At 35.9% G+C, this 20085-nt stretch overlaps 3 protein-coding genes across 12 annotated transcripts in view; 2 read left to right on the forward strand and 1 right to left on the reverse strand.

Moving 5' to 3' along the window:
- The window catches only part of rwdd2b (RWD domain containing 2B), a 10769-nt gene extending 4904 nt beyond the window's left edge, over positions 1 to 5865 (forward strand). For 3 of the 4 annotated variants that reach the window (XM_073932911.1, XM_068215522.2, XM_073932912.1), the window contains 2 exons: positions 3018 to 3383; positions 5348 to 5865. In XM_073932911.1, the coding sequence (XP_073789012.1) occupies positions 3046 to 3383; positions 5348 to 5588 (579 nt within the window). In that variant the 5' untranslated portion in view covers positions 3018 to 3045 and the 3' untranslated portion in view covers positions 5589 to 5865. The remainder of the gene's footprint in view (positions 1 to 3017; positions 3384 to 5347) is intronic. The other variant, NM_001075115.2, reaches the window with a different exon arrangement.
- Positions 1 to 11541, forward strand: part of serpinb1l2 (serpin peptidase inhibitor, clade B (ovalbumin), member 1, like 2) — a 23801-nt gene extending 12260 nt beyond the window's left edge. The window contains exons 2-7 of one of the 4 annotated variants that reach the window (XM_073933040.1): positions 6578 to 6768; positions 7667 to 7804; positions 7894 to 8011; positions 8199 to 8341; positions 8435 to 8602; positions 8684 to 11541. In XM_073933040.1, the coding sequence (XP_073789141.1) occupies positions 6601 to 6768; positions 7667 to 7804; positions 7894 to 8011; positions 8199 to 8341; positions 8435 to 8602; positions 8684 to 9097 (1149 nt within the window). In that variant the 5' untranslated portion in view covers positions 6578 to 6600 and the 3' untranslated portion in view covers positions 9098 to 11541. Of the gene's footprint in view, positions 1 to 6457; positions 6769 to 7666; positions 7805 to 7893; positions 8042 to 8198; positions 8342 to 8434; positions 8603 to 8683 lie in introns of those variants that run through there. The other 3 variants (XM_073933041.1, NM_001045171.2, XM_068215543.2) reach the window with 3 other exon arrangements.
- On the reverse strand, positions 9209 to 20075 carry ftr79 (finTRIM family, member 79). 4 transcript variants are annotated; one of them, XM_073933288.1, is made up of 13 exons: positions 19828 to 20075; positions 19062 to 19638; positions 18870 to 18965; positions 18560 to 18793; positions 14622 to 14778; positions 14412 to 14546; positions 14198 to 14299; positions 13941 to 14060; positions 13705 to 13800; positions 13178 to 13294; positions 12358 to 12453; positions 11396 to 11503; positions 9209 to 11257 (listed from the first exon to the last, which is right to left on the reverse strand). In XM_073933288.1, the coding sequence occupies exons 2-13, from the start codon at positions 19620 to 19622 to the stop codon at positions 11172 to 11174; spliced, it is 1908 nt and encodes a 635-aa protein (XP_073789389.1). In that variant the 5' UTR covers positions 19623 to 19638; positions 19828 to 20075; the 3' UTR covers positions 9209 to 11171. The 4 variants fall into 4 exon arrangements, 3 of the variants coding, with proteins under 3 accessions (XP_073789389.1, XP_073789390.1, XP_697299.4); XM_073933289.1 differs by having other exon boundaries at positions 18647 to 18793; positions 19828 to 19988; XM_692207.7 differs by lacking the exon at positions 19828 to 20075 and having other exon boundaries at positions 19062 to 19704.
- Between the last annotated feature and the right edge of the window lie 10 nt (positions 20076 to 20085).

The raw sequence follows: 20085 nt of genomic DNA on the forward strand, positions 1-20085 counted from the left end.
TCTTTGCGCTTAACCAAAACATGTTACCCGTGAACAAGTAACTTAATAGATTCCAATGACCAAAGTCAGGGAATTGGCCTATGTCGTTAGATAAAGACAACAACATGAATGAAATATCACGTTTAGCAAATATAGTGAGATTAGATCCAGCGGGAGATGCGTGATGAGCAGTCCGACAAGCAGAGCTCTCATCTGGGTAGAAATGCTGGAGCGCTTGCCCGAGAGTGTGTGTGTGGTCACGTGATGTGCGTTTTCAGCGTTTTGGTGTGGACGGAGAGCTGTTCAGAAACGCTGGGTAAAACGCGAGTGTGGACGCGGATCGTTTTCATTCTACAACGCCTTTTTTAAAACTAAAACGCACTAGTGTAAACGGGGCCTGAGAAAGACCCAGCGCGATTCTGCCTACCCAGATCAGCCCATAACATGGAGCCTAGGCTCCACGTTATGTAAAATTTACACGTTATGTAAAAGGTCAGGTATGCATCTTTTCATCTTGGATTTATCTTTGATAATTTGATGTTTTGTATTGATCATTTATGAATTGACTGATTGAATTGGCATAATACATTTACCTGACTAATAAATTGTAATGTTTGACCATATTTTGCTCACTCTGTAATTATTAATTCAAGTAGATTACGCTGTATCCTTGTTTCCGCACGTCTTGCGTCAGGTCAGTAGACGGACTAAAATCCAATTGAGATGGAGCATTGGGCACACTAATTGTGTTTTAGGGATCCGGCTGACTCTTGATATTGATTCATGTGTACTTAGGTGGAAAGGGCGATAACTTCCGTCTAGGTCAACAAGGTGTTGCACGACTAACCTAGATTGGGTACCCGACCTTTGTTTGAAGGTAATATTACTCTAAATTAAGTTCATATGGGAAACCATGGGCTTGGTGAAAACCAAAGTTACTATAGAGTCCAGTAGTCGGGTACATTTATATTAATGCCCTAACCTCTAATTAGAAATGATGATTGTCTTAACTCAAAGGTGTACATCTAAGCGGGACTAACTAAAGTATTTTAGAACGAGCGCGCTGGTAGCGGCCATCTAAAGTATTAGTCAATTTACCTCTGTTTAATATTCAAGACTGACCGGAGTGTGACCGTGAGGGACGCCTTCGGCTGAGGCAATTTCTCTGAGCGACATGAGCACCCGAATGAACGAATGTAATAGTTACTAGTGAAGACAAAAGGTTCAAACATTTATCTAAATTATATATCGATATAATCTTATGATTGGAGTCAGATAAAACAATGATAAATATATTAATATTCTAAACCACCTCATATTAAAATTGGAGTCAGATATGAGCTAAGTTAATATTAATCAACATTGTGCACTGGAAAGACCGAACAGGCATTAAACCTTCATCCACCAGTGGACACTGGCATTGGGCCAACTGGGTGGACCTTACACCATGCCTGATACCCCCTCTGACTCTCATTTAAATCAAAATATACTAGGTTATTCATTTATTAGAACAGTACACTGAGATCAGATTTGAGAAGCTGTGAACCGATAATACGATGGCAATAATGATTCAGTGAACTGAACACAAACAGTACATGACAGGCTGCTGTGACTGAAGCAAACTTGAACAACTGCAGCGCTGGTAAACAGAGGACTTAAATGAGAGGGTCTGGATAAAAAACACAAGTTTATTTCATAACAGAAAGTCGTAATGGAAATTAAATAAGTGAATCATGCTTCAGTTGGGTTACTAAATGAAGTTTCACAAACTAATTTCGAGAGGAGCATGTGATATGATTGACTGCAGCTGGCCACTCATCTACACTCATTGGCTAGCCAATCGGATCAATCCAAACTCACTATAAATAACCTAGCTAAGATCTACTCCCTTATCTTCGTTTTCCGAAGAAACCCCCCATCCACCCCTTCTCCTCCTTTCCTTTTTTGCCGAGGGGAACTCTCGAGAACACCTGACCTCGTACTCCCCCACATGCTTTATGGACCTGGCGGGAGCCCTGGGCTCAACTATCTCCGAGCTCAGAGTTCTCTCCCGGGACAGTATGCCAAACCTGCTAACTTGCTAACAAGTTGTCAAACAGTATCTAAGTGTGAACTCTTGAAACATAATTGTAAGAAACTTTTCAGATCATGGTAATGTTCTGACTTAAATTATGATTGCTAACTACATATTTTTGATATGTTGAGTTCAAATTAGGGAAGATTGTCACAAAATATCCAGTTCGCGTTAAAGATCCGAACTTCCCATAACTTCTGTGTATCTAACCTCAGAAGCAGTCTGCATACATATGGCTGATATCTTGTTGGGCTGTTGTATTTGAAGTTGAGGATGGGTAGATGGTGGTGTTCTTGTGTCAAAAAAATCTTTGGTTGAGTTTTTATTATACAATATTTATTTTGATAATTTTGAATCTTGCACCTAACAAATATACTAATTTCCAAAAAGACAACAAACAAAACCTAAAACTAGCATTGAAACTAATAAAAACTAAACTAAAATTAAGCAATTGAAAATATAAAAGCTAAGAAAAACTAGTAAATCTGCCTCTGAAGACTAATTAAAACAAACTGAAATTGAAAACAAAAAGTCAAAACTAAATAAAATTAAAACTAATTAAAAACCCAAAACTATTATAACCTTGTTTGGATAAAACAAGAAATTGCTCCATATTTTACATTTCTGTTCAGAGAGGTCATGTTTTGATCTTCTTTTGGTTTGATCTTCTGTGGCTCGCATATATTCACATAATGCTAATTTACAGGTCAGAATTCAACGAGTTTGAACTTTGGAACACAGTGGCATGCGAAACTTGCTGCACAAGATTGTATTTCTGGGCTGGCACATTTGCATAAGTATGAATGAAAGTCAATGGAAGCCCAATGGGAACTGTGTTGTCAAACATACCCAAATCTAAAATATCAAATAGTTTGTGTTATGCTGGAATTCCCATTTGCATAGAAATTTAACTTGGATTCATTCAGGATATGAACTATAATAATATATATTTTGCCCTTTTCAGGTGCGCTGAGCTTATTAGATCACAGCAGATGCAGCTTCACTCTGATCTCAACAACTACCTGACTGAAAACTGCAGAGGTGAAGTGTGTGTTCTTTCAGCTGTGCAGTGGATCAAAGACAATGCATGCGTATATTTCACTAAAAGCGCAGCTTTCAGTGAACCCAAGAAAGAACATGCTTTGACTCAGCCAAAAACAACATTCAGTAGACTCTGGATCTACAGCCATCATATCTACAATAAGATCAAGAGGAAGAACATTCTGGAATGGGCAAAGGAGCTAAACCTTTCTGGGTTCAGCATGCCAGGAAAGCCTGGGATTGTCTGTGTAGAAGGTCTGCAGTCTGTTTGTGATGAGTTCTGGGCCAGGTAACTAAAAAGCTAGTCAGATATACTGAATACCCCCTAAGATATTTAACCCTTGTGTGCTATTGGGGGATGTTTTCATCTCTCTAGGGTGATTTTTAAGTCTTAATTTGGCCACAACTCTCTCTTTGTTTCAGCAAATAGAATGATGTTTTGGTGAAAAATCTTATTTTGACACATATTTTGGGAAATGCTTTGAAAACTTAAAAAAACTCAACAGTACAGTCTGGGCAAATTGACTATTTTTTTGTTATGTTGGTGGCTGTTTTTGCCCCATTGACTTCCATTGTAATGACATTTTTTGATTGCAAAGCTGTGACAACATATAATCATGGATTCCCTGTTGGGAAGAGGTCAGATTAGTCGTTTTTTACTGTTGATCATCAGTTGCAGTGCCAAAAGCTTAGTTTCTTATAATGATATGTCTGAGGAAAAACAAAATAAGCATCTCAGCCCTCAGAACATACTAAGTGTATTTATGCATGCATACTATAATTTGTTGTTATACTTCACAGAACTCCAATTAAACGACAGAAACTTTTTTGCACTGGCCTATCTAAAGGGGTTAATTGTGCCAACAGATTATCAGCAGTAAAAATTACATATTTGGCCTCTTCCCAACAGAGAAAACAACCAACAATCAGGAAAGCATGATTATATGGCGTCCAGGCTTTGCAATGAAAAATGTGGTTATAATGGAAGCCAATGGGGCAAAAACAGCCAAGAGCATAAAGAAAGGGTAGTCAATTTGAACAATACACAAGGGTTAGGTATCCAAAAAGATTTTATTTGAAAATGGAGGTCTCTGATTATTTCGGGTACAAAAGTTGTTGTCATTTGGTGAATATCTCTATTTTTAATTTCAACATATGCCATGCAGCCTGTGTCATGCTACAGTATACCTCTCACCTCAGCCTGGTGATCTGACTATATCTGATAGCACATTTTGACAGATGAAACACCATTGCAGTAAACTAAAGTCTGTATTATTATTACTTCAGCCTACCTCAACCAGGGGTGGGCAAGTTGCAGTCGTGGAGGATTCTGCACCAATCCTAATCAGACACACTTGAACAAGGTCTGCATGTTACTTAAAAGCTACAGGCAGGTCTTTTAAAAACATTTTTTTTAATAAAGTCCAGATTAATACTCTGCTCTCTAAGACTGAACTTGCATTCCCCTGTGTTAAGTGCATCAACTATGCTCAAAAAAATCATGTTTGCTGGTTATTCAAACTACTTATTTAAAATAAGCTGACACAACACTGTTATTGAGGGTTTTTTTGGGACAACTTTGTTGTTTTATGTTCAATCCCCTTAACTTTGTAAAAACTAGTAAGTAAAATGAATTCCTTCATGTTGTCCCAACCCAAATTAATTAAGTGGAACCCAGCATTTTTACACAGTAGAACTCCTGCAAGAGAGCCAGGATCCTTGGAGTTGTAATTGAGTCTGGACCCAATGGCCGCAGGTTCCAACATGTGCAAAATTGCAAGAGTTTTTAAGCATGTATAACCAATAATAGGGTCTCAAAACAATAAAAAATATAACAATACTTAAAATAATAAGAGGGTCCCTTTTGGGCTTGGAACCTAATGAGAATAAACACTATATAAGCAGCAATATATAGCAGTAATATAATGCAGCATAAAACAACGAATACACGATTAAATCAATACAAAGCATGAAAGAAAACATTAAAAACTGTAGAAATCCTTTCCCAGAACTAAATATAGGATATAATAGATATGATTTAGAAATAAATAATAAAAAAATTCTGAACCAGCCTCAGTAGTGTCTAATGCTGGGTTCAATGTTTGTCTGCAGAGGGATATTCTTCTGGGGCCACAGAAGTGGTTTTGCCACATGGATTTATACCTGTCAAAATGCTGCTTATGATTTTATTAATTTTTCTAGTCTCCTTTTATCTCCTGTATTGATTTAACCTACTTTTCTTTTTTTTTTTAGACTTAAGGTTTTGACATGGAAGAGAATAATGATTTGTCACAGAGAAGATGTCCCTTTAGACAGTAGCTGGACGGAGGAGAGAATTGAATCCCTCCGCAAGTTCACCCTCTTTCATGAAGCTATATTTTACCCGCATGGGACTAAAGGAAACCACATGGACCTTGGGCAGCTCTATCAGTTCCTTAATGACAAAGGATGTGCTGATATATTTCAGTTGTACTTTGGAATTAAGGGTCAGTGACAATATGCCTGTGATAAGCTGGATGGAAAAGACAACACCTATGTTTTATCCAACTGTGTTTGCAGGGTGTGTTTATTGGAAGTGACCATGCCATAGAAATGACAGAAATGATGTCTAATGATTATCCATCTGACTAGAGTGATATTTATTCTGTGTCCTAGGTTTACAGAGGTTATTTTTTTTATATATATTTTGTGATATGATTAAGTTTGAAAGAATCAAAACACTTGGACAATGGACAATACAAACACAGTGTATTAACACAAATATTCATTCACCTTCGGCTCAGTCCCTTATTTATCAAAGGTCGCCACAGTGGAATGAACTGCCAACTATTTCGGCGTATGTTTTACACAGCTAGTGCCCTTACAAACGCAACCCAATACTAGAAAATGCTCATACACGCTTGCATTCACACACACTCTCATACACTATGGCTAATTTAGTTTATTCAATTCACATTTAGCGCATGTCTTTGGACTGTGGGTGAAACTGGAGCACCCGGAAGAAACCCACACAAACATGGGTAGAACATTCAAAGTAGGAAAAACAAACATGCAAATGATGCAAATGGTGACGTTTCCAGCTTTTTTCACACTGTCCGTTGTGTTCAACAGAAGAAAAAATCTCAAACTGGTTTAGAACAAAAGGGATGAGTAAATGGGGAATTTTCATTGGCATTTCATTCATATGAAAACACAAGATTTTTAAAAGAAAGCGAGCCACAAAGACATATAGCAACAGAATTCGCTACTTTTTTAAGATGAAATGAGAGAATGAACGGTTACGTATGCTATTCAAATAAGACAGGTAAAACTTGCTAAACTGGTTTTCACACAGGCGTAGAGTTACACAGCAGCTGTCTAATCAAAGGTGAGAATTTCTGCGAACATTTGTGATGAAAACGTAAAACAATGTAGGCTATAGTAGTTGTGATATTTAAATTTGCTCCTATAAAGTTGATTGGTTTTGTCTTTGATTTTCATCAGCGTGATCATCATCATCTTCAGTGATGGAGGGAGTCTCTCGTGCTAACAGTCTCTTCGCTCTGGATCTCTATCGGGCTCTGAGCGCCAGCAGTGCTGAGGGAAACATCTTCTTTTCTCCATTGAGCATCAGTGCAGCGCTCAGCATGGTCTACTTGGGGGCCCGAGGAGACACTGCTGGAGAAATGGAGAAGGTATCGTGAAATGTAACCTTAACGTTGGCATTTTACTTTCAGTTTTGCTAATTTCGACGCTTCTGTAAAATTTCATTAGCAAAAAATACTTTAAAAAAGTAGGCACAAAGTAGACCAAATAAAGAGCAAAGTAATGGGGTTAGACAAACCATATTTTTTACCAACAACACACAAGCCTCTCCTACAAATGAGCATTGACAGTATGATCGCTAGACCTATGGTATCTGTGCAGTATTACTTAAAGTGCCAGGAGTAAAAATGTTATTATTTACCCCCTGCGGGGCAAGTTGTAACAGATAGAGGGTTAGTGGTAACATTCTTATAAAGCCAGGTTTCAGCCAATTCAGTTTACTTTAAATAGTACAGTATATGACATCAGTAATCATTTTTTTATTCTATACAGCACAGCTTGTTTATTTGTTATCTGTTGGATAAACACATTTGGATTTATTAGCATTATTACCCATACTTATACAATGAATTTATTTGAATTATTAACAATAAAATGTATTTTCTTCTATTAAAAACATTTTTTTATTGAAAAAGTTTTAAACATTACATTCACAGTTCAACAATTGAGCATAATGCAAAATACTTTTATGTTGCAAAAATATGTTCTCCAGTGTTTCACATCCTAATTTTGCAAACTTTTTCAATAATTGGCTGGAAGATGTCTGCAGACACTGTGGTGAAAACCTTGGAAGTATGACATGCCTTAAAACTCAAAGTACATTTTACTTTGCGTTACTTTGTGCCCTGTGCTCCCATATATATATATAATTATATATATATAATTTTAATAAATGTGTCATTGTTTTTTTGCATGAGATTTTTTTGACACCGTGGTATTTTTAGGGATGACCTTAATATATCTTTCATCTTTTTTCTCTCTCTGCAGGTCTTGTGCTTCAGTTCTGTCTCTGATTTTCACGCTCATTTCAAGACCCTCATCTCATCTATCAACAGTCCATCAGCCTCCTACATCCTCAGACTGGCCAACCGCCTCTATGGAGAGAAAACTTTCAGCTTCTTACCTGTGAGTCCATTCTGCTTTTAATAATAAAACATTTTAATGCTCTCTCTCTCTCTCTCTGTGGTTTAAGTAGTCTTTATTTTGTCCGGCAGATGTATGTGGACTCCACTATGAAGCTTTATCACGCTGAACCTCAGACTGTGGACTTCATTAGAGCAGCAGATGACTCTCGCCAGTTCATTAACAAATGGGTGGAAAAGCAGACAGAGAGTGAGAAGATACAATTACACCTACGATAAAGTAAAATTATGTATGGTTCTTGGAAAAATCAGATTAAGCTTTATTGACACATGTGTGATAAAGGAATCATTTTAGTTTTCTCTTTATAACTTGTTAAAGAATGCTAAAAGGTCTAAAGTGTATAATTTAGTGGTGTTTTTGCTGTTTTTGTTTTTAGATCAAATTAAAGATCTTCTTCAGCCTGGTGTGGTAAATGAGATGACCAGACTACTTCTAGTTAATGCCATCTACTTCAAAGGGAACTGGATGCACACATTTGATGCACATGCGACTAAAGAAATGCCATTTAAAATAAACCAGGTGTGACCCACATTTTTTTTATTAGTGTGTTGAATTATTTAAAACTATTTTTATTTTTAAACTTTATGCATTTCTTCACTTGTCTTCAATCAGAATGAGAGTCGGCCTGTGCAAATGATGGATCAGGTGGAAAATTTTCCCTACAGATGCATCCCAGAGTATAAACTGCAGGTGCTGGAGTTGCCATATACACAGCAGGAGCTCAGCATGTTGATCCTTCTTCCAGATGAAATCAAGTATGGATCTGATCCTCTTCTCAAGGTCAGCAAAGTGTTGTGAGCAGACAAAAGATGGATAGTTTTAATCCTGTGTGTGTTATTAACGTGTGTGTGCGTCTAACAGCTGGAGAGCGAGTTGAACCTCCAAAAGCTGCTTGACTGGACCAGTAGAGGCAAAATGGACACATGGAGAAAGATCATTGTCCGTCTGCCAAAGTTCAAGTTGGAGATTGAGAGCTGTCTATCAGAAACACTGGAAAAGATGGGCATGAGCTCTGTGTTCCAGGAAACCAAGGCTGATCTGACAGGCATGAGCAGTAATGGTGGTCTCTTTCTTTCAGCAGTGATTCACAAGGCTTTTGTTGAGGTCAATGAGGAAGGAACTGAAGCAGCAGCAGCAACTGCATTGTTATTACCAATCAGTGCTTGTCAAGGTGCATTTCATGATTTCATAGCCGATCATCCCTTCATGTTCTTCATCAGACACAACCCCACTAACAGCATCCTTTTTCTGGGCAGATTCAGAGCCCCATCCTAGCTATGTAGTTCTTTTTCTTTGTTATATCAAAAGAAATATAATTCACATATTATTTAATAAGCTTTTCTCAATCTTAATCATGGAAAAATGCGTTGCATGTCTTCTGGTTTTACAAACTTACTATTTTAATGAGGTTATTTAGTTATGGGACATCTAAAATTACACCTTTATCTACACAAAGAGTCTTGAGAGTTTTATTTATCAGATGTCATTTCCAGCTCACAGTGTTAAAGTAATGCTAAATTCAGTGGCATGGAGATGGAGAAAGGTCAAGATGATTACAAGGGCCCGGAATAGTACTAAAAAGTAGTTTTATTTCCATTCTCAAAGATTGTAACCACATTTAACTTCTACCACATTTAAAATAAATATAAAATTGTAACATGTAAAATGTAAGCCACTCCTTTGCATAAAATAGAAAACACGTGCCACATTTTCAGATGTTTTAATTGATCTTATAAAATATGATACCTTAACCTATATAGATATCAATGTTTTAATGAAAAAGCACTAATTTTCAACCACAAAAAAGAAAAACATTTGTTATCCTGACAGTTTTCTGAAGAAAAAGGTCTATATTTGGTTTGTTTGTTTTTTTACTTTGATTATATCAGAGTTTAATAAAACAAAACAAATGTAACATTTCACAACAAATCTATACATATTAAATCCAGTAATCTAAGATAAACAGAATTTTTCCATAGGTGTAAATTACCACAATGGCTGTTTATTATCATATATTAGTAACACATTCCTACAGCCTAACAATAATAACTTTATTTTGTACAAAGAAAAATACTATGGGAGTAAATGTGAGGAGAGATCCGTTTGGCTTCTGATATTTTTTCCTTTGTGTTCAGCCGAACAGACATTTACACAGGACTGGAACAGCATGAGGGCAGTAAATGATGAAAGAATTTTCATTTTTTTGGATGAGCATTCCCTAATGCAAGTATGCCCCAACTCTTGGGGCCCTAATGGCTTGTTTCCACTGACTGGTACAGTACGGTTCAGGTCGGTACGGGTCACCTTTATTAGGCTTGCGTTTCCAAGCGTCTACCAAGCCAAGGGTTCCCTTTTGGTGGGCATGGTGTATGACACAAAGTTTCAGTCGACGTCATTTTCGATTGAGAAAATGTCTACAGTAAAGCTGTACAGGTCGTTCAAATATAATATGAGAAGCACTTCTTACAAAACAGATGCTTTATACATATAAATCTTGTTTATAAATGTTTATTACTAACTTTTCTATCAACATGAGTTGATTATAACTGCAGATGAGAGCGCGAAATAGCCTACTGTAACTTCTGCAATTATATAAAATAAATATATAACTGCAACATATATGAACACATACAGACCCTTACAGTTTCCGATGTTACCAACTACAGATAAACTACACACAGCATACATTTAATCCTTATTTAGGTTCAAAAACAACACAAAATATAGCCCACAGTCAGAGCAAACCTCTCTTCTATGTCTTTAATCTTCAGCAGCACATGTAGCCTTTGTTAGAAAAAAATTCCATCATTCTGAGTTCATAATAGTCCAAAAGGTGATGATAATAGTTAAACATGGCAGTTTGTTCACGTTTGCTGAAAAAAAGTGTTCTCCTTTTTTCCAACTTCTCGCGCTTTACTCTTGAGTTTGTCAGTTTCTGACAGGATCGGGTTTTATAAGCACGTCAATAATCAAGCGCACGTTATTATCATCAGCTCAAGAATTTTATTATTTCAGATTTAGATGCGCAGCGAGCGCAAGCAAGAAAGCAAAACCGCTCGCGCTTCAGACTGGCTCATAAAAAAACTAAGGGGCACAGGGTAAAACGGCTCTTCTTTTTGGCTTTGTGGCTGTTCATCAAGACAACGACAAGGTTTGTTTAAGCCCGGGAACCGAACCGTACCATACTGTACCCTACCACTCATTGAAAACGGGCCATAATATATCAGAGATTGTGTTACAGAGGGAGTATTTCTACATGCCCATCCATTACACCACTGTCCAAAAAAAGTATATATTAAAAAGTCTGAGCATCTGAATGTAATCGACAGCTCCTGGATCTTGGATATTATTAAGGCACCACCTCCATCTCTGAGACAATGCCAGTCCAATTAGACTGTTCAGAAAACTTCACAGTGACTTTGGTGCCATTAATTGCTGTAAAGACATTAGAAAGGAAAACACTGTTATTGTATTTCTGTATGTGTTGATCATTTATATCCAAAAAAAAAAAGTGTTAATGACTGTAATGAAGCAGACAAAGTTAGCTGTAGTCCTTCAGCTCAAAACACTTGCCTGTAACCAGTCCAATGCTGTGTTTAGTGATGCCTCCCCAACCATGAGCTGGAGTGCTGACGGTGGATTTTACGCGGACTCTTGATCCAGGGCTTAAACTGAGGGGTCCTGAATTTAAAATAAATATTTGTAATGTGAGTTTAAAAGTCATAGAGGAATGAATTGTTGATGTTATGACAGTTGTGACAGAATTATGACACAGAGACTTTATTTGTGAAGCAAGTCAGAAATATGCAAACAAAAATGGTCAGTTCTGATATTCTATCTACAGTTCTGAGATCATTCCTGAGTAGTGTTAGATATATACTTTCACAATTATGAGTTATTTAGTGCAGTTTTGCAGAGTGGGGAGCAAAAATTCTTACAATTGCAAGTTTATATCCTCCAATTTTATGTTCAGTATTGAGTATTTGCTTCACACAATACTGAGACAAAAGTCAGAACTAGAAGAAAGTAGCGAATACTGTGTGAGACACTTTTTAAACACTTTTCAATTTTTTATCCAGTGGCAGAAACAAAAATCCATTAAAAATTAAAACTTTAAAATGAATACAATATAAAGCATTTTTATTTCAGTAAACCGTTTATTTTAGTGCTACAATGACCAAGCTAAAATAAAAACTACAGGAAAATGACTTCTTATTAAATTTAAGGACAAACTAATGAAAATTTAATAAGTAATTGAAACTGCAGTCAGTGTATGGTTTTGTGTGTGAATAGTTTATTTTGTATAGTAAATAAACCAATTACGGCGGTAATTGTCAATAAAATAATCTGTCAAGTTTACTTTTCATCTTCTCAATATATTGTTCATATTATGGGCCATAATAAATTTATACTTTAATTTAACAAATAGAGCGAATAAAGGAAAAACACTGCAATTACTTTTGGCCACTACAATATATGATAATATCTGATGATAATTTACAGGTTAAATAATTTCCAAACATCCATCAGATTACCTGAAACATCACTAGTGAAGAGCTCCATTTCTGAAACCTCACCAGTCCAGTCTGTCTGTTCAGGGAAATCCACAGTTAAAGACCCACCCTCAATTTCTGCAGAAAACACAGTCATTAGTAATAAACAAATATTTATTATTTATATTTAATATAAAAACATTAATATGTAATTATATGACAAAGTTTTAAACAATTCACAAACTATATATATATATATATATATATATATATATATATATATATATATATATATATATATATATATATATATATATATAAAAACATGCCGTGTATATATTGAAGTCAGAAATATTAAACCCCCTTTGAATTTTTTTCTTTTTTAAATATTTCCCAAATTATGTTCAATAGAGGAAGGACATTTTCACAGAATGTCTTATAATATTTTTTTCTTCTGGAAAAAGTCTTATTTGTTTTATTTCAGCTAGAATAAAAGCAGTTTTTAATTTTTTAAAAAACATTTTAAGGTCAATGTTTTTAGCCCTTTAAGCTATTTTTTTCCAATTGTCTGCAGAACAACCCATCTTTATACAATAACGTGCCTTACCTAATTAACCTAGTTAAGCCTTTAAATGTCATTTTAAGCTGTATAGAAGTGTCTTGAAAAATGACCAGTCAAATATTATTTACTGTCATCATGGCAAAGATAAAATAAATCAGTTATTAGAGATGAGATAATAATTCTGACTTCAACCGTGTATATATATGTGTATGTATATATATATATATATATATATATATATATATATATATATATATATATATATATATATATATAGTAAGTGTATATAAGTGTATTAACTTTTAATGACACCAATGCTGTTGCGAATGACTGATCCCCATCCATGTTTTGGGTCTTTTACTGAGGGTCTCACCCGGACTCTCATTCCAATTTTGAAGGATACGTGAGTGGAGGATTCTAAGAAGAAGATAAGATAAGAAGATATATATTTTATATATATATATATATAAATATTATTATATAAAATTTGTTTCTGATGTTTATAGAGCAAAACAGATTTTAACATTTTACTAAATCCCACGCCTATGAAATCCAGTAGAAACTGAGAAAACTTTTAAGCAATTTTTGATCATTTAGCTGTTTATGCTGGACACAATCTACCGTATTTAAAGTGACATCAATAGTTAACTATACTTATATGATTAGTCATGGCATATCTTTTTAGTTTTTTGAAACTTAATCATGTTCTAACTTAAGTTTAAGTTGCGCACGCTGTTTTAAGTCAAGTTTAATGGACTCATAAGGCTAATTTGATTCAGCTTAAAAAATAAGGCAATCAGGATTTTTTACAATGTAGGTAATAATACCCAAATCAGTGTTCCCTGCAAGCACCACTTCTGAAACATCTCCAATCCAACCTTCCTGCTCAGGGAAATGAACTGTCACAGTCTCACCCTGCACATCTAAATACAGCAAATATATTAATAACCAAATAATGAATTTACATGTTAAAAAAATTAAGTGATTATAAATTATATCAAATTATCAATCGTATTCTTTCAAATAATAACTCTCGATCAATGACATCGGATGAAGCCTTTACTTATAACACTGCCAATGCTTTTGTTGGTAATCGAACCCCATCCATACATTGGTGTTTCAACAGACGGCTTCACACAGACTTTGTCTCCAATTTTAATATTGCAGGTGAGAGTTGAAGATCCTGCAATAGTGGGCAAAAGAAAATAACACATTAATTGATGCAGCAGTTTAAATACCTAATTTTATAGAAAACGTGTCATGCGGCATTGCATATTTTTGTTGAATAAGTTTAATTTGACTTTTTTTTTACATATTTACCACATTCAACATCATCGTTTACTGGCTCCATTTCAGAGAGAATTCCTTTCCAACCTGCAGATCCAGGAAAGTCGACGACCAAACTCTTATCGCTTTTAATATCTTCAGGAAGTACATGTAAACAATCATTTGTGATGTCTTGCACCATAACTTTTTGTATTATACAAATATTATTGTATACAATTTGTATTAATGAGAACAAAAGGCAGCTTGCCTTTCACCACACCAACACTCTTATGCGTGACACCTTTTCCCCAGTCATATTTTGGCCTTTTAATAGACTCTTTCACTCGGACTCTGTCTCCAACATTAATGCAGCTTGGATTGTTTTTTGTGGTCAGATCTGAAACTGACAGAACACATAGGCCTATTTTATCCCTCATCAATCAAAAACAAGCAGTGGAAGCAATGTTTAGAAGTTTACCTTTCTGAAACGTTTCGTTTATTTTCTGGTTGAAAACAGCTTCTAGTTGCTCTTTAAGTTGGCAGAGAAGTTTGTTTACATCTGTATACGAGCATCCAGGCTTAAAAGAATGGCTCGGAAAGCCATCAGACCCAGAACACAACACAGACTCATAATTCTGAACAAAAAGAACATAAAAACATTTTTGTTATGCTGGTTGAATTTCTCTTCACATATGAAAAACACACAATAATCGAAGCAGTCTCAAAGCGTATGTATTAATATCATCTATGGAAGGAAAAGATCCCAATAAAACTTTGTCCGGACCACATTTTCAGCCTCAATATTACAATAGGCTGTCATATGTGCCTGTCAAGATGTAGATTTGCCTACCTCTACACACCCTGGCTGTATCCTATACTCTTGTGAGGCAGCTGCCATTCTCGTAGTGGTGTCGAAACCCTAGTAAATGTTCTAAAGTGCACTTTATTGATCCCACAATGCACTGCAATAATGAGTGTTCAATCAACGTACACTCAACGACTAGATTAGAGGTATGGAACGGAAAAGTCTAGATCGGATATGCGGCCGGCTGGAAGTGCGATATGCACATTAATAAAGCAGCAATTTTTTATGCCAATGTATAACAATAATTCATATTTTTACAGTACTGTGACGGGTTTAGGGTTGGGGTGGGAGTAGGCGTTTAAAAATAAAATATATTAGGTAATTTAATAGATAACATAACTTATACTCTGTACAACAACTGTTTTTACGTCACTGTGACAGATGTGTTTAGGATTGGGGTGGGGTAGACGTTAATAAAACAATAAATGAGAAATTTTATAAATAATTGAATTAAATCTCGTCAACTTCCAGCCGCAAATGTATCCGATTTAGCAACAACCGTAAGGAACCTATGGTTCGGGAGCCACATGTGTCTCTTTGACCAAAAATATGTGGCTCTCAAGCTGTCTACTCTTTAATAATATTTCAAAATTGTAAAAAATATAACTGTTATTAGAAATCAGTTTCCAAATGAAAATACAATTACAATTGCTTTTATATTGTATTTTTTACAGCAAAATGAATATGAACTCGGTTTACAATAAAAGGACGTTTCAAGCAATGCACATATAGGGTGCTGTGGTTTAACTTGAATCGCGACAACAATAAAGGGCAAGTTATATTTCTTACATTTCTATGGTACATTTCAATGGTAACTTACATCTTTATGGAAACCTCACACATGTAAAGTTCAAACAATTATGAGTGGCAATGGCAAAATAAAATTTAAAAATCTGTAAATTGTAGGGATGTAACAATATTGTAAATACCGTCGTACCGCAATAGTTATTTTTTTCAATATTACCGTAGGCGAATGACTCAATAAAACTATATTTCTGAGAAAAGTTTGCTTAGGCGAATGAAGCGAACGGGAGGTAGCGGGAAACTACAATTCCCATCAGCCTAGGCGTGGCCATTATCCTTTGCAGTCTGTTGTCACTACTGATCCAGTAATGCTGAAATGGAGTGTGTTGCTAGTAGCGGGTATGAAAAAGAGCTGGAAATGATCGAACCTAAAGCGGGTTTTAAATCGGATGTGTGGAAGCATTTCTGTTTCTTTCTAAAAAGATACGAAATAGGAGAAAAGGTGACAGACAAAGAAAAAAACGGTATGCAGGCACTGCCAGACTGTGGTGAAATATAAGTCGGGGAATACGACTAAAAACAGTCATGGGGACTGCAGAATACAGCACACTTGTTAGATTGATGCAGACATTGACTTGTCCCGCAAAGAGACCTCTATCTCACTCATGGCTTGTCCTCTCAAGTGGTGGAAAGACAATGCGCAACGTTACCCACTGCTGTCAACCTTGGCTAATTCATATCTCTCTGTCCCAGAAACCTCAGTCCCAAATGAGAGGTTTTTTTTTCTGTTGCAGGGGACATACCCAGAGATCCCATCTTTTACCAGATTAATTATATGATAATTTTCCTTAAAAACCCATTTCTATCTAAGTGAGTGAGTGAATAAATGTTTAATGTGATTAGTTTTCAACAATGCTAAATTGAAACTTAATTTCTTTAATATTGTTTAATAGTTTTTTGTTATTAAAATTGAAAATTTGAAGTTCCCGTTTCAAAACTTACAGATAGATGGCTAATTTGTATGTCATTAATATGTTCAGTGCTAAGGTAAATAAACACTTTAGGCACTTTTTTCGAGTCTTTTTATTAGTTTTGTTTTTCCTGTAAATTATTCAATAAATACCGTACCGTGCCAATCATACCAAGGTATTATCGTACCGTGAAATTCTGATACTGTTACATCCCTAGTAAATAGTTTTTTCATCATACATTTTGAGGCATCATATTTGTTTATTTGTGAGTTGTGCATGGACAGAAATAAAGGTTTTGTTTACAAATAATTAAAGTTTTTTTTATACACACACACCCTATATGGCTTTTTAAAAAAATACATTTGATAAAACAAATCTGAAATGGCTCTTTGTTAAAAAAAAGGTTCCTGACCCCGTGGACTAGATAATGGCAAATGTATTTCCACACCTGATACAAAAATAGCATACGTAGTAAAATCCTATCGGTGTACATTTTTAAATAAATTATTTGATAAAGTTAAACTTTGTATACATGACAGAAGTCTAAATACTTCATTGCTAATCGACAGCTCTCTAAATGTTAAATAACTATCACATAGTGTGACCAAATAGTTCTTTCAAATGAGACATTAAAATTAGGTCTTGGACTCTCTGTGGTCATTAAAAATCATTTCTCGTAAAGTGTAGGCGTGTAACCAAGTATCCTGGCCAAAATCCCTCTAGCAGCCCTTACCCATCATGACCTTCATCCCCATCCACTGAATTGGCTCTATCTCTCCACTCCGCCTATAGCTGGTGTGTGGTGAGCACACTGGCGCCGCTGTCCTTCGGCTGCCGTCATATCATCCAAGTGGATGCTGCACACTAGTGCTGGTGTGGAGAGACCCCCTCTCATTACTGAAGCACTTTAGGTGTATGGCCAAACACAATAAATGCGCTGTATAAACACACACATTACTTACATACTACATAAATATCTAATCCTTCTGAGGGATTGATCAACTAGTGCATTTAAATGCTTTAAAAACTGCTGGCCTCTCTGAAATCACCTACCCTACCTAAACTCTAATTAATACAATATGCATGTTAATTAACAAGATGAATACTGTAAGAATATTACAATGTAATGAGGGTTGTTTTCATGACAGTCAAATAACATCAGTCTATAAAAAACGCATAAGATCACACTTTTATAGGGGGTTGCATCCTCATGGAAAAGCACAAGTACATTATTTTCATTCACAAAATAAAATTCATCCTCCCATCCATTAAGAAGATCCCGATTCAAACATTTGTAAAATGCATGATGCAAATACTGTTTACTTTATAGCAAAGATAGATCTCATCTTAAGACCTCTTTTATCAGGAGTAACAAGTATTAAATTTGATTTGCCTCTATACATAACACAGTAACCGTTCACTACTATTCTTGCTTTACAACTATGTCCTGCATTGACTGAGGGTGAGTAAATGAACATTTTCATTACTGGGTGAACTATTCTTTTAAAAAGTAAACACAGGCCTTCCTCTTTAATAGACATCTAAACATAGACAGCTTGGCAAAAACTTGGGCTGTCAGTGAAAATCTAATAGACATCTAAGAATAGCCCAAAACTAGACTAGTCATCAAATAGAAAGAGTAGACAGACTTTTTTTGTGTAGTCATTCATTTCCCTTCATTTGATGACTAGTCTAGTTTTGGCCAATTCTTAGACGTCTATTAGATTTTCACTGAAATTTAGATGACTATGTTTAAACGTCTAATAGACATCTGTTAGATATCTTTTAAAAACAAAATAGTGCTTGCTGGGTCTGGTTAAAACACCGCAGTTGTACCTGAAGAAAGTGGATGTTGTTGTCTGTGTGCGAAAGTGTCTCCAGTACTCCTTCTCTCTTCTTCAGATGCGTTATTTCCACCTTTACCTTTTCTTGTAGTTTTCTGCCTTGATCCAGATCAGCCTTTTCTTGAGCTTTTATCTTTTCGGTCATCTCACTGCTTCTTTTCTCAATAAGCTTGACTAAATCAGTGAAGACGTTCTTACTGTTTTCCACTGCTGCCTTCGTAGAATCCTGTGGAGGGAGAAAAGAGCCGTTTGAAAGCTTTAAATTGACTGTTTTGATATTACTATTACCTATTATAACTTACTGAATGAGACATGATGTCTTTTTTCATTTTCTGCAGCTCCTTTTCTTTGGCCTGGATTGTCTGCTTGACTTTTGTTTGAGTGTCTTTAAGTTGCATCTAAGAAATAAAATCCATCAATATGTTTAATCACACTAAAAACATGAATTTGAAAGTTAAGGTTCATTGAAGAAACACAATGCTGGCTATGTTCACCTCTTTCTCCTTGCGCTCTGTTGTGGATGGCACTGTGTCGTGGCCCTTGTGGTCATCCATTAAGCAGTGTGCGCAGACACAGGTCTGGTCGGTTCGACAGTAGACCTCCAGGAGCTTGTCGTGTTTGGAGCAAACTGGGATGGTGGACGCTTTCACCAGCACGTGTTTCTTCAAAGCAGGAACATTATAGTGTGGCTGTACATGTAATTCACAGTAAGATGCTCGACACTCCAAACAAGACTTGACAGCTTTGATGCTTTCTCCAACACAGAAATCACACGCAATCTCTCCAGGTCCCGCAGGACTTTGAGGAGACTCTTTGGCCCTCAAATTATCCATAATCTCAGCAAGGACTGTACTTCTGTTCAGTGGAGGCTTTGAGCTGAAGGTCTGTCTGCACTGTGGACATTTATATGGTCCGTTCTGGTCCTTATTCCAGCACTCATTGATGCAGCTCATGCAGTAACTGTGTCCGCAAGGAATTGTCACCGGATCCTTCAGTAAGTCCAGACACACAGAGCAGCTGTACTGGTCGTTATTTTCGAGTATAATCTCTGCCATGTTTACCAAATACCTGCTAGAAAGACCCATAAAGTGAAAGTAAAACACGAGAGTGGATGCAGGAAATGATACGTCACAGAACATACAAATAGTCGTAAATATGTTACAGAAATGAAAAAATAAAGCGTATTTATGGATAAAATGTAGGCTACAATATTTTGAAGGTGCATCTTAACTGAGTGCAAAATTAAATCGCACATCTTACATTTTTCACCGATTTCTGAAGTGGCTCTTACTATCCCCACAAGATGGAGACAGCTAGTAACGTTATGTGACTACAACACCAACAAATAATCTGTTATAATGTGCAAATCTCACACTATTTAATAGATTATATCAGTCTTGTTCTCTTTTCATTTTCTGACTGGAAAAAAAAAACATTTAGAGTTTATGAACGCAAAGCGTAACGTTTAAATACACAGTGCATGATGGGAAATGTAGTCTTGACGCAATAAGCATGGAC

Source organism: Danio rerio, chromosome 20, assembly GCF_049306965.1.
Source record: "Danio rerio strain Tuebingen ecotype United States chromosome 20, GRCz12tu, whole genome shotgun sequence".
In the NCBI taxonomy this organism is placed as follows: domain Eukaryota; kingdom Metazoa; phylum Chordata; class Actinopteri; order Cypriniformes; family Danionidae; genus Danio; species Danio rerio.

Bases quoted from the DNA above. Each gene is read 5' to 3' on its own strand.
- ftr79 (XM_692207.7), bottom strand. From the start codon at position 19,652: ATGGGTCTTTCTAGCAGGTATTTGGTAAACATGGCAGAGATTATACTC. The intron at 13,801-13,940 runs GTAAAGGCTTCA...TGCTGTATTTAG, and splicing joins AAGCATTGGCAGTGTTATAA to ATGTGCAGGGTGAGACTGTG. The intron at 13,295-13,704 runs GTATTATTACCT...TCTTCTTCTTAG, and splicing joins TGCAGGGAACACTGATTTGG to AATCCTCCACTCACGTATCC.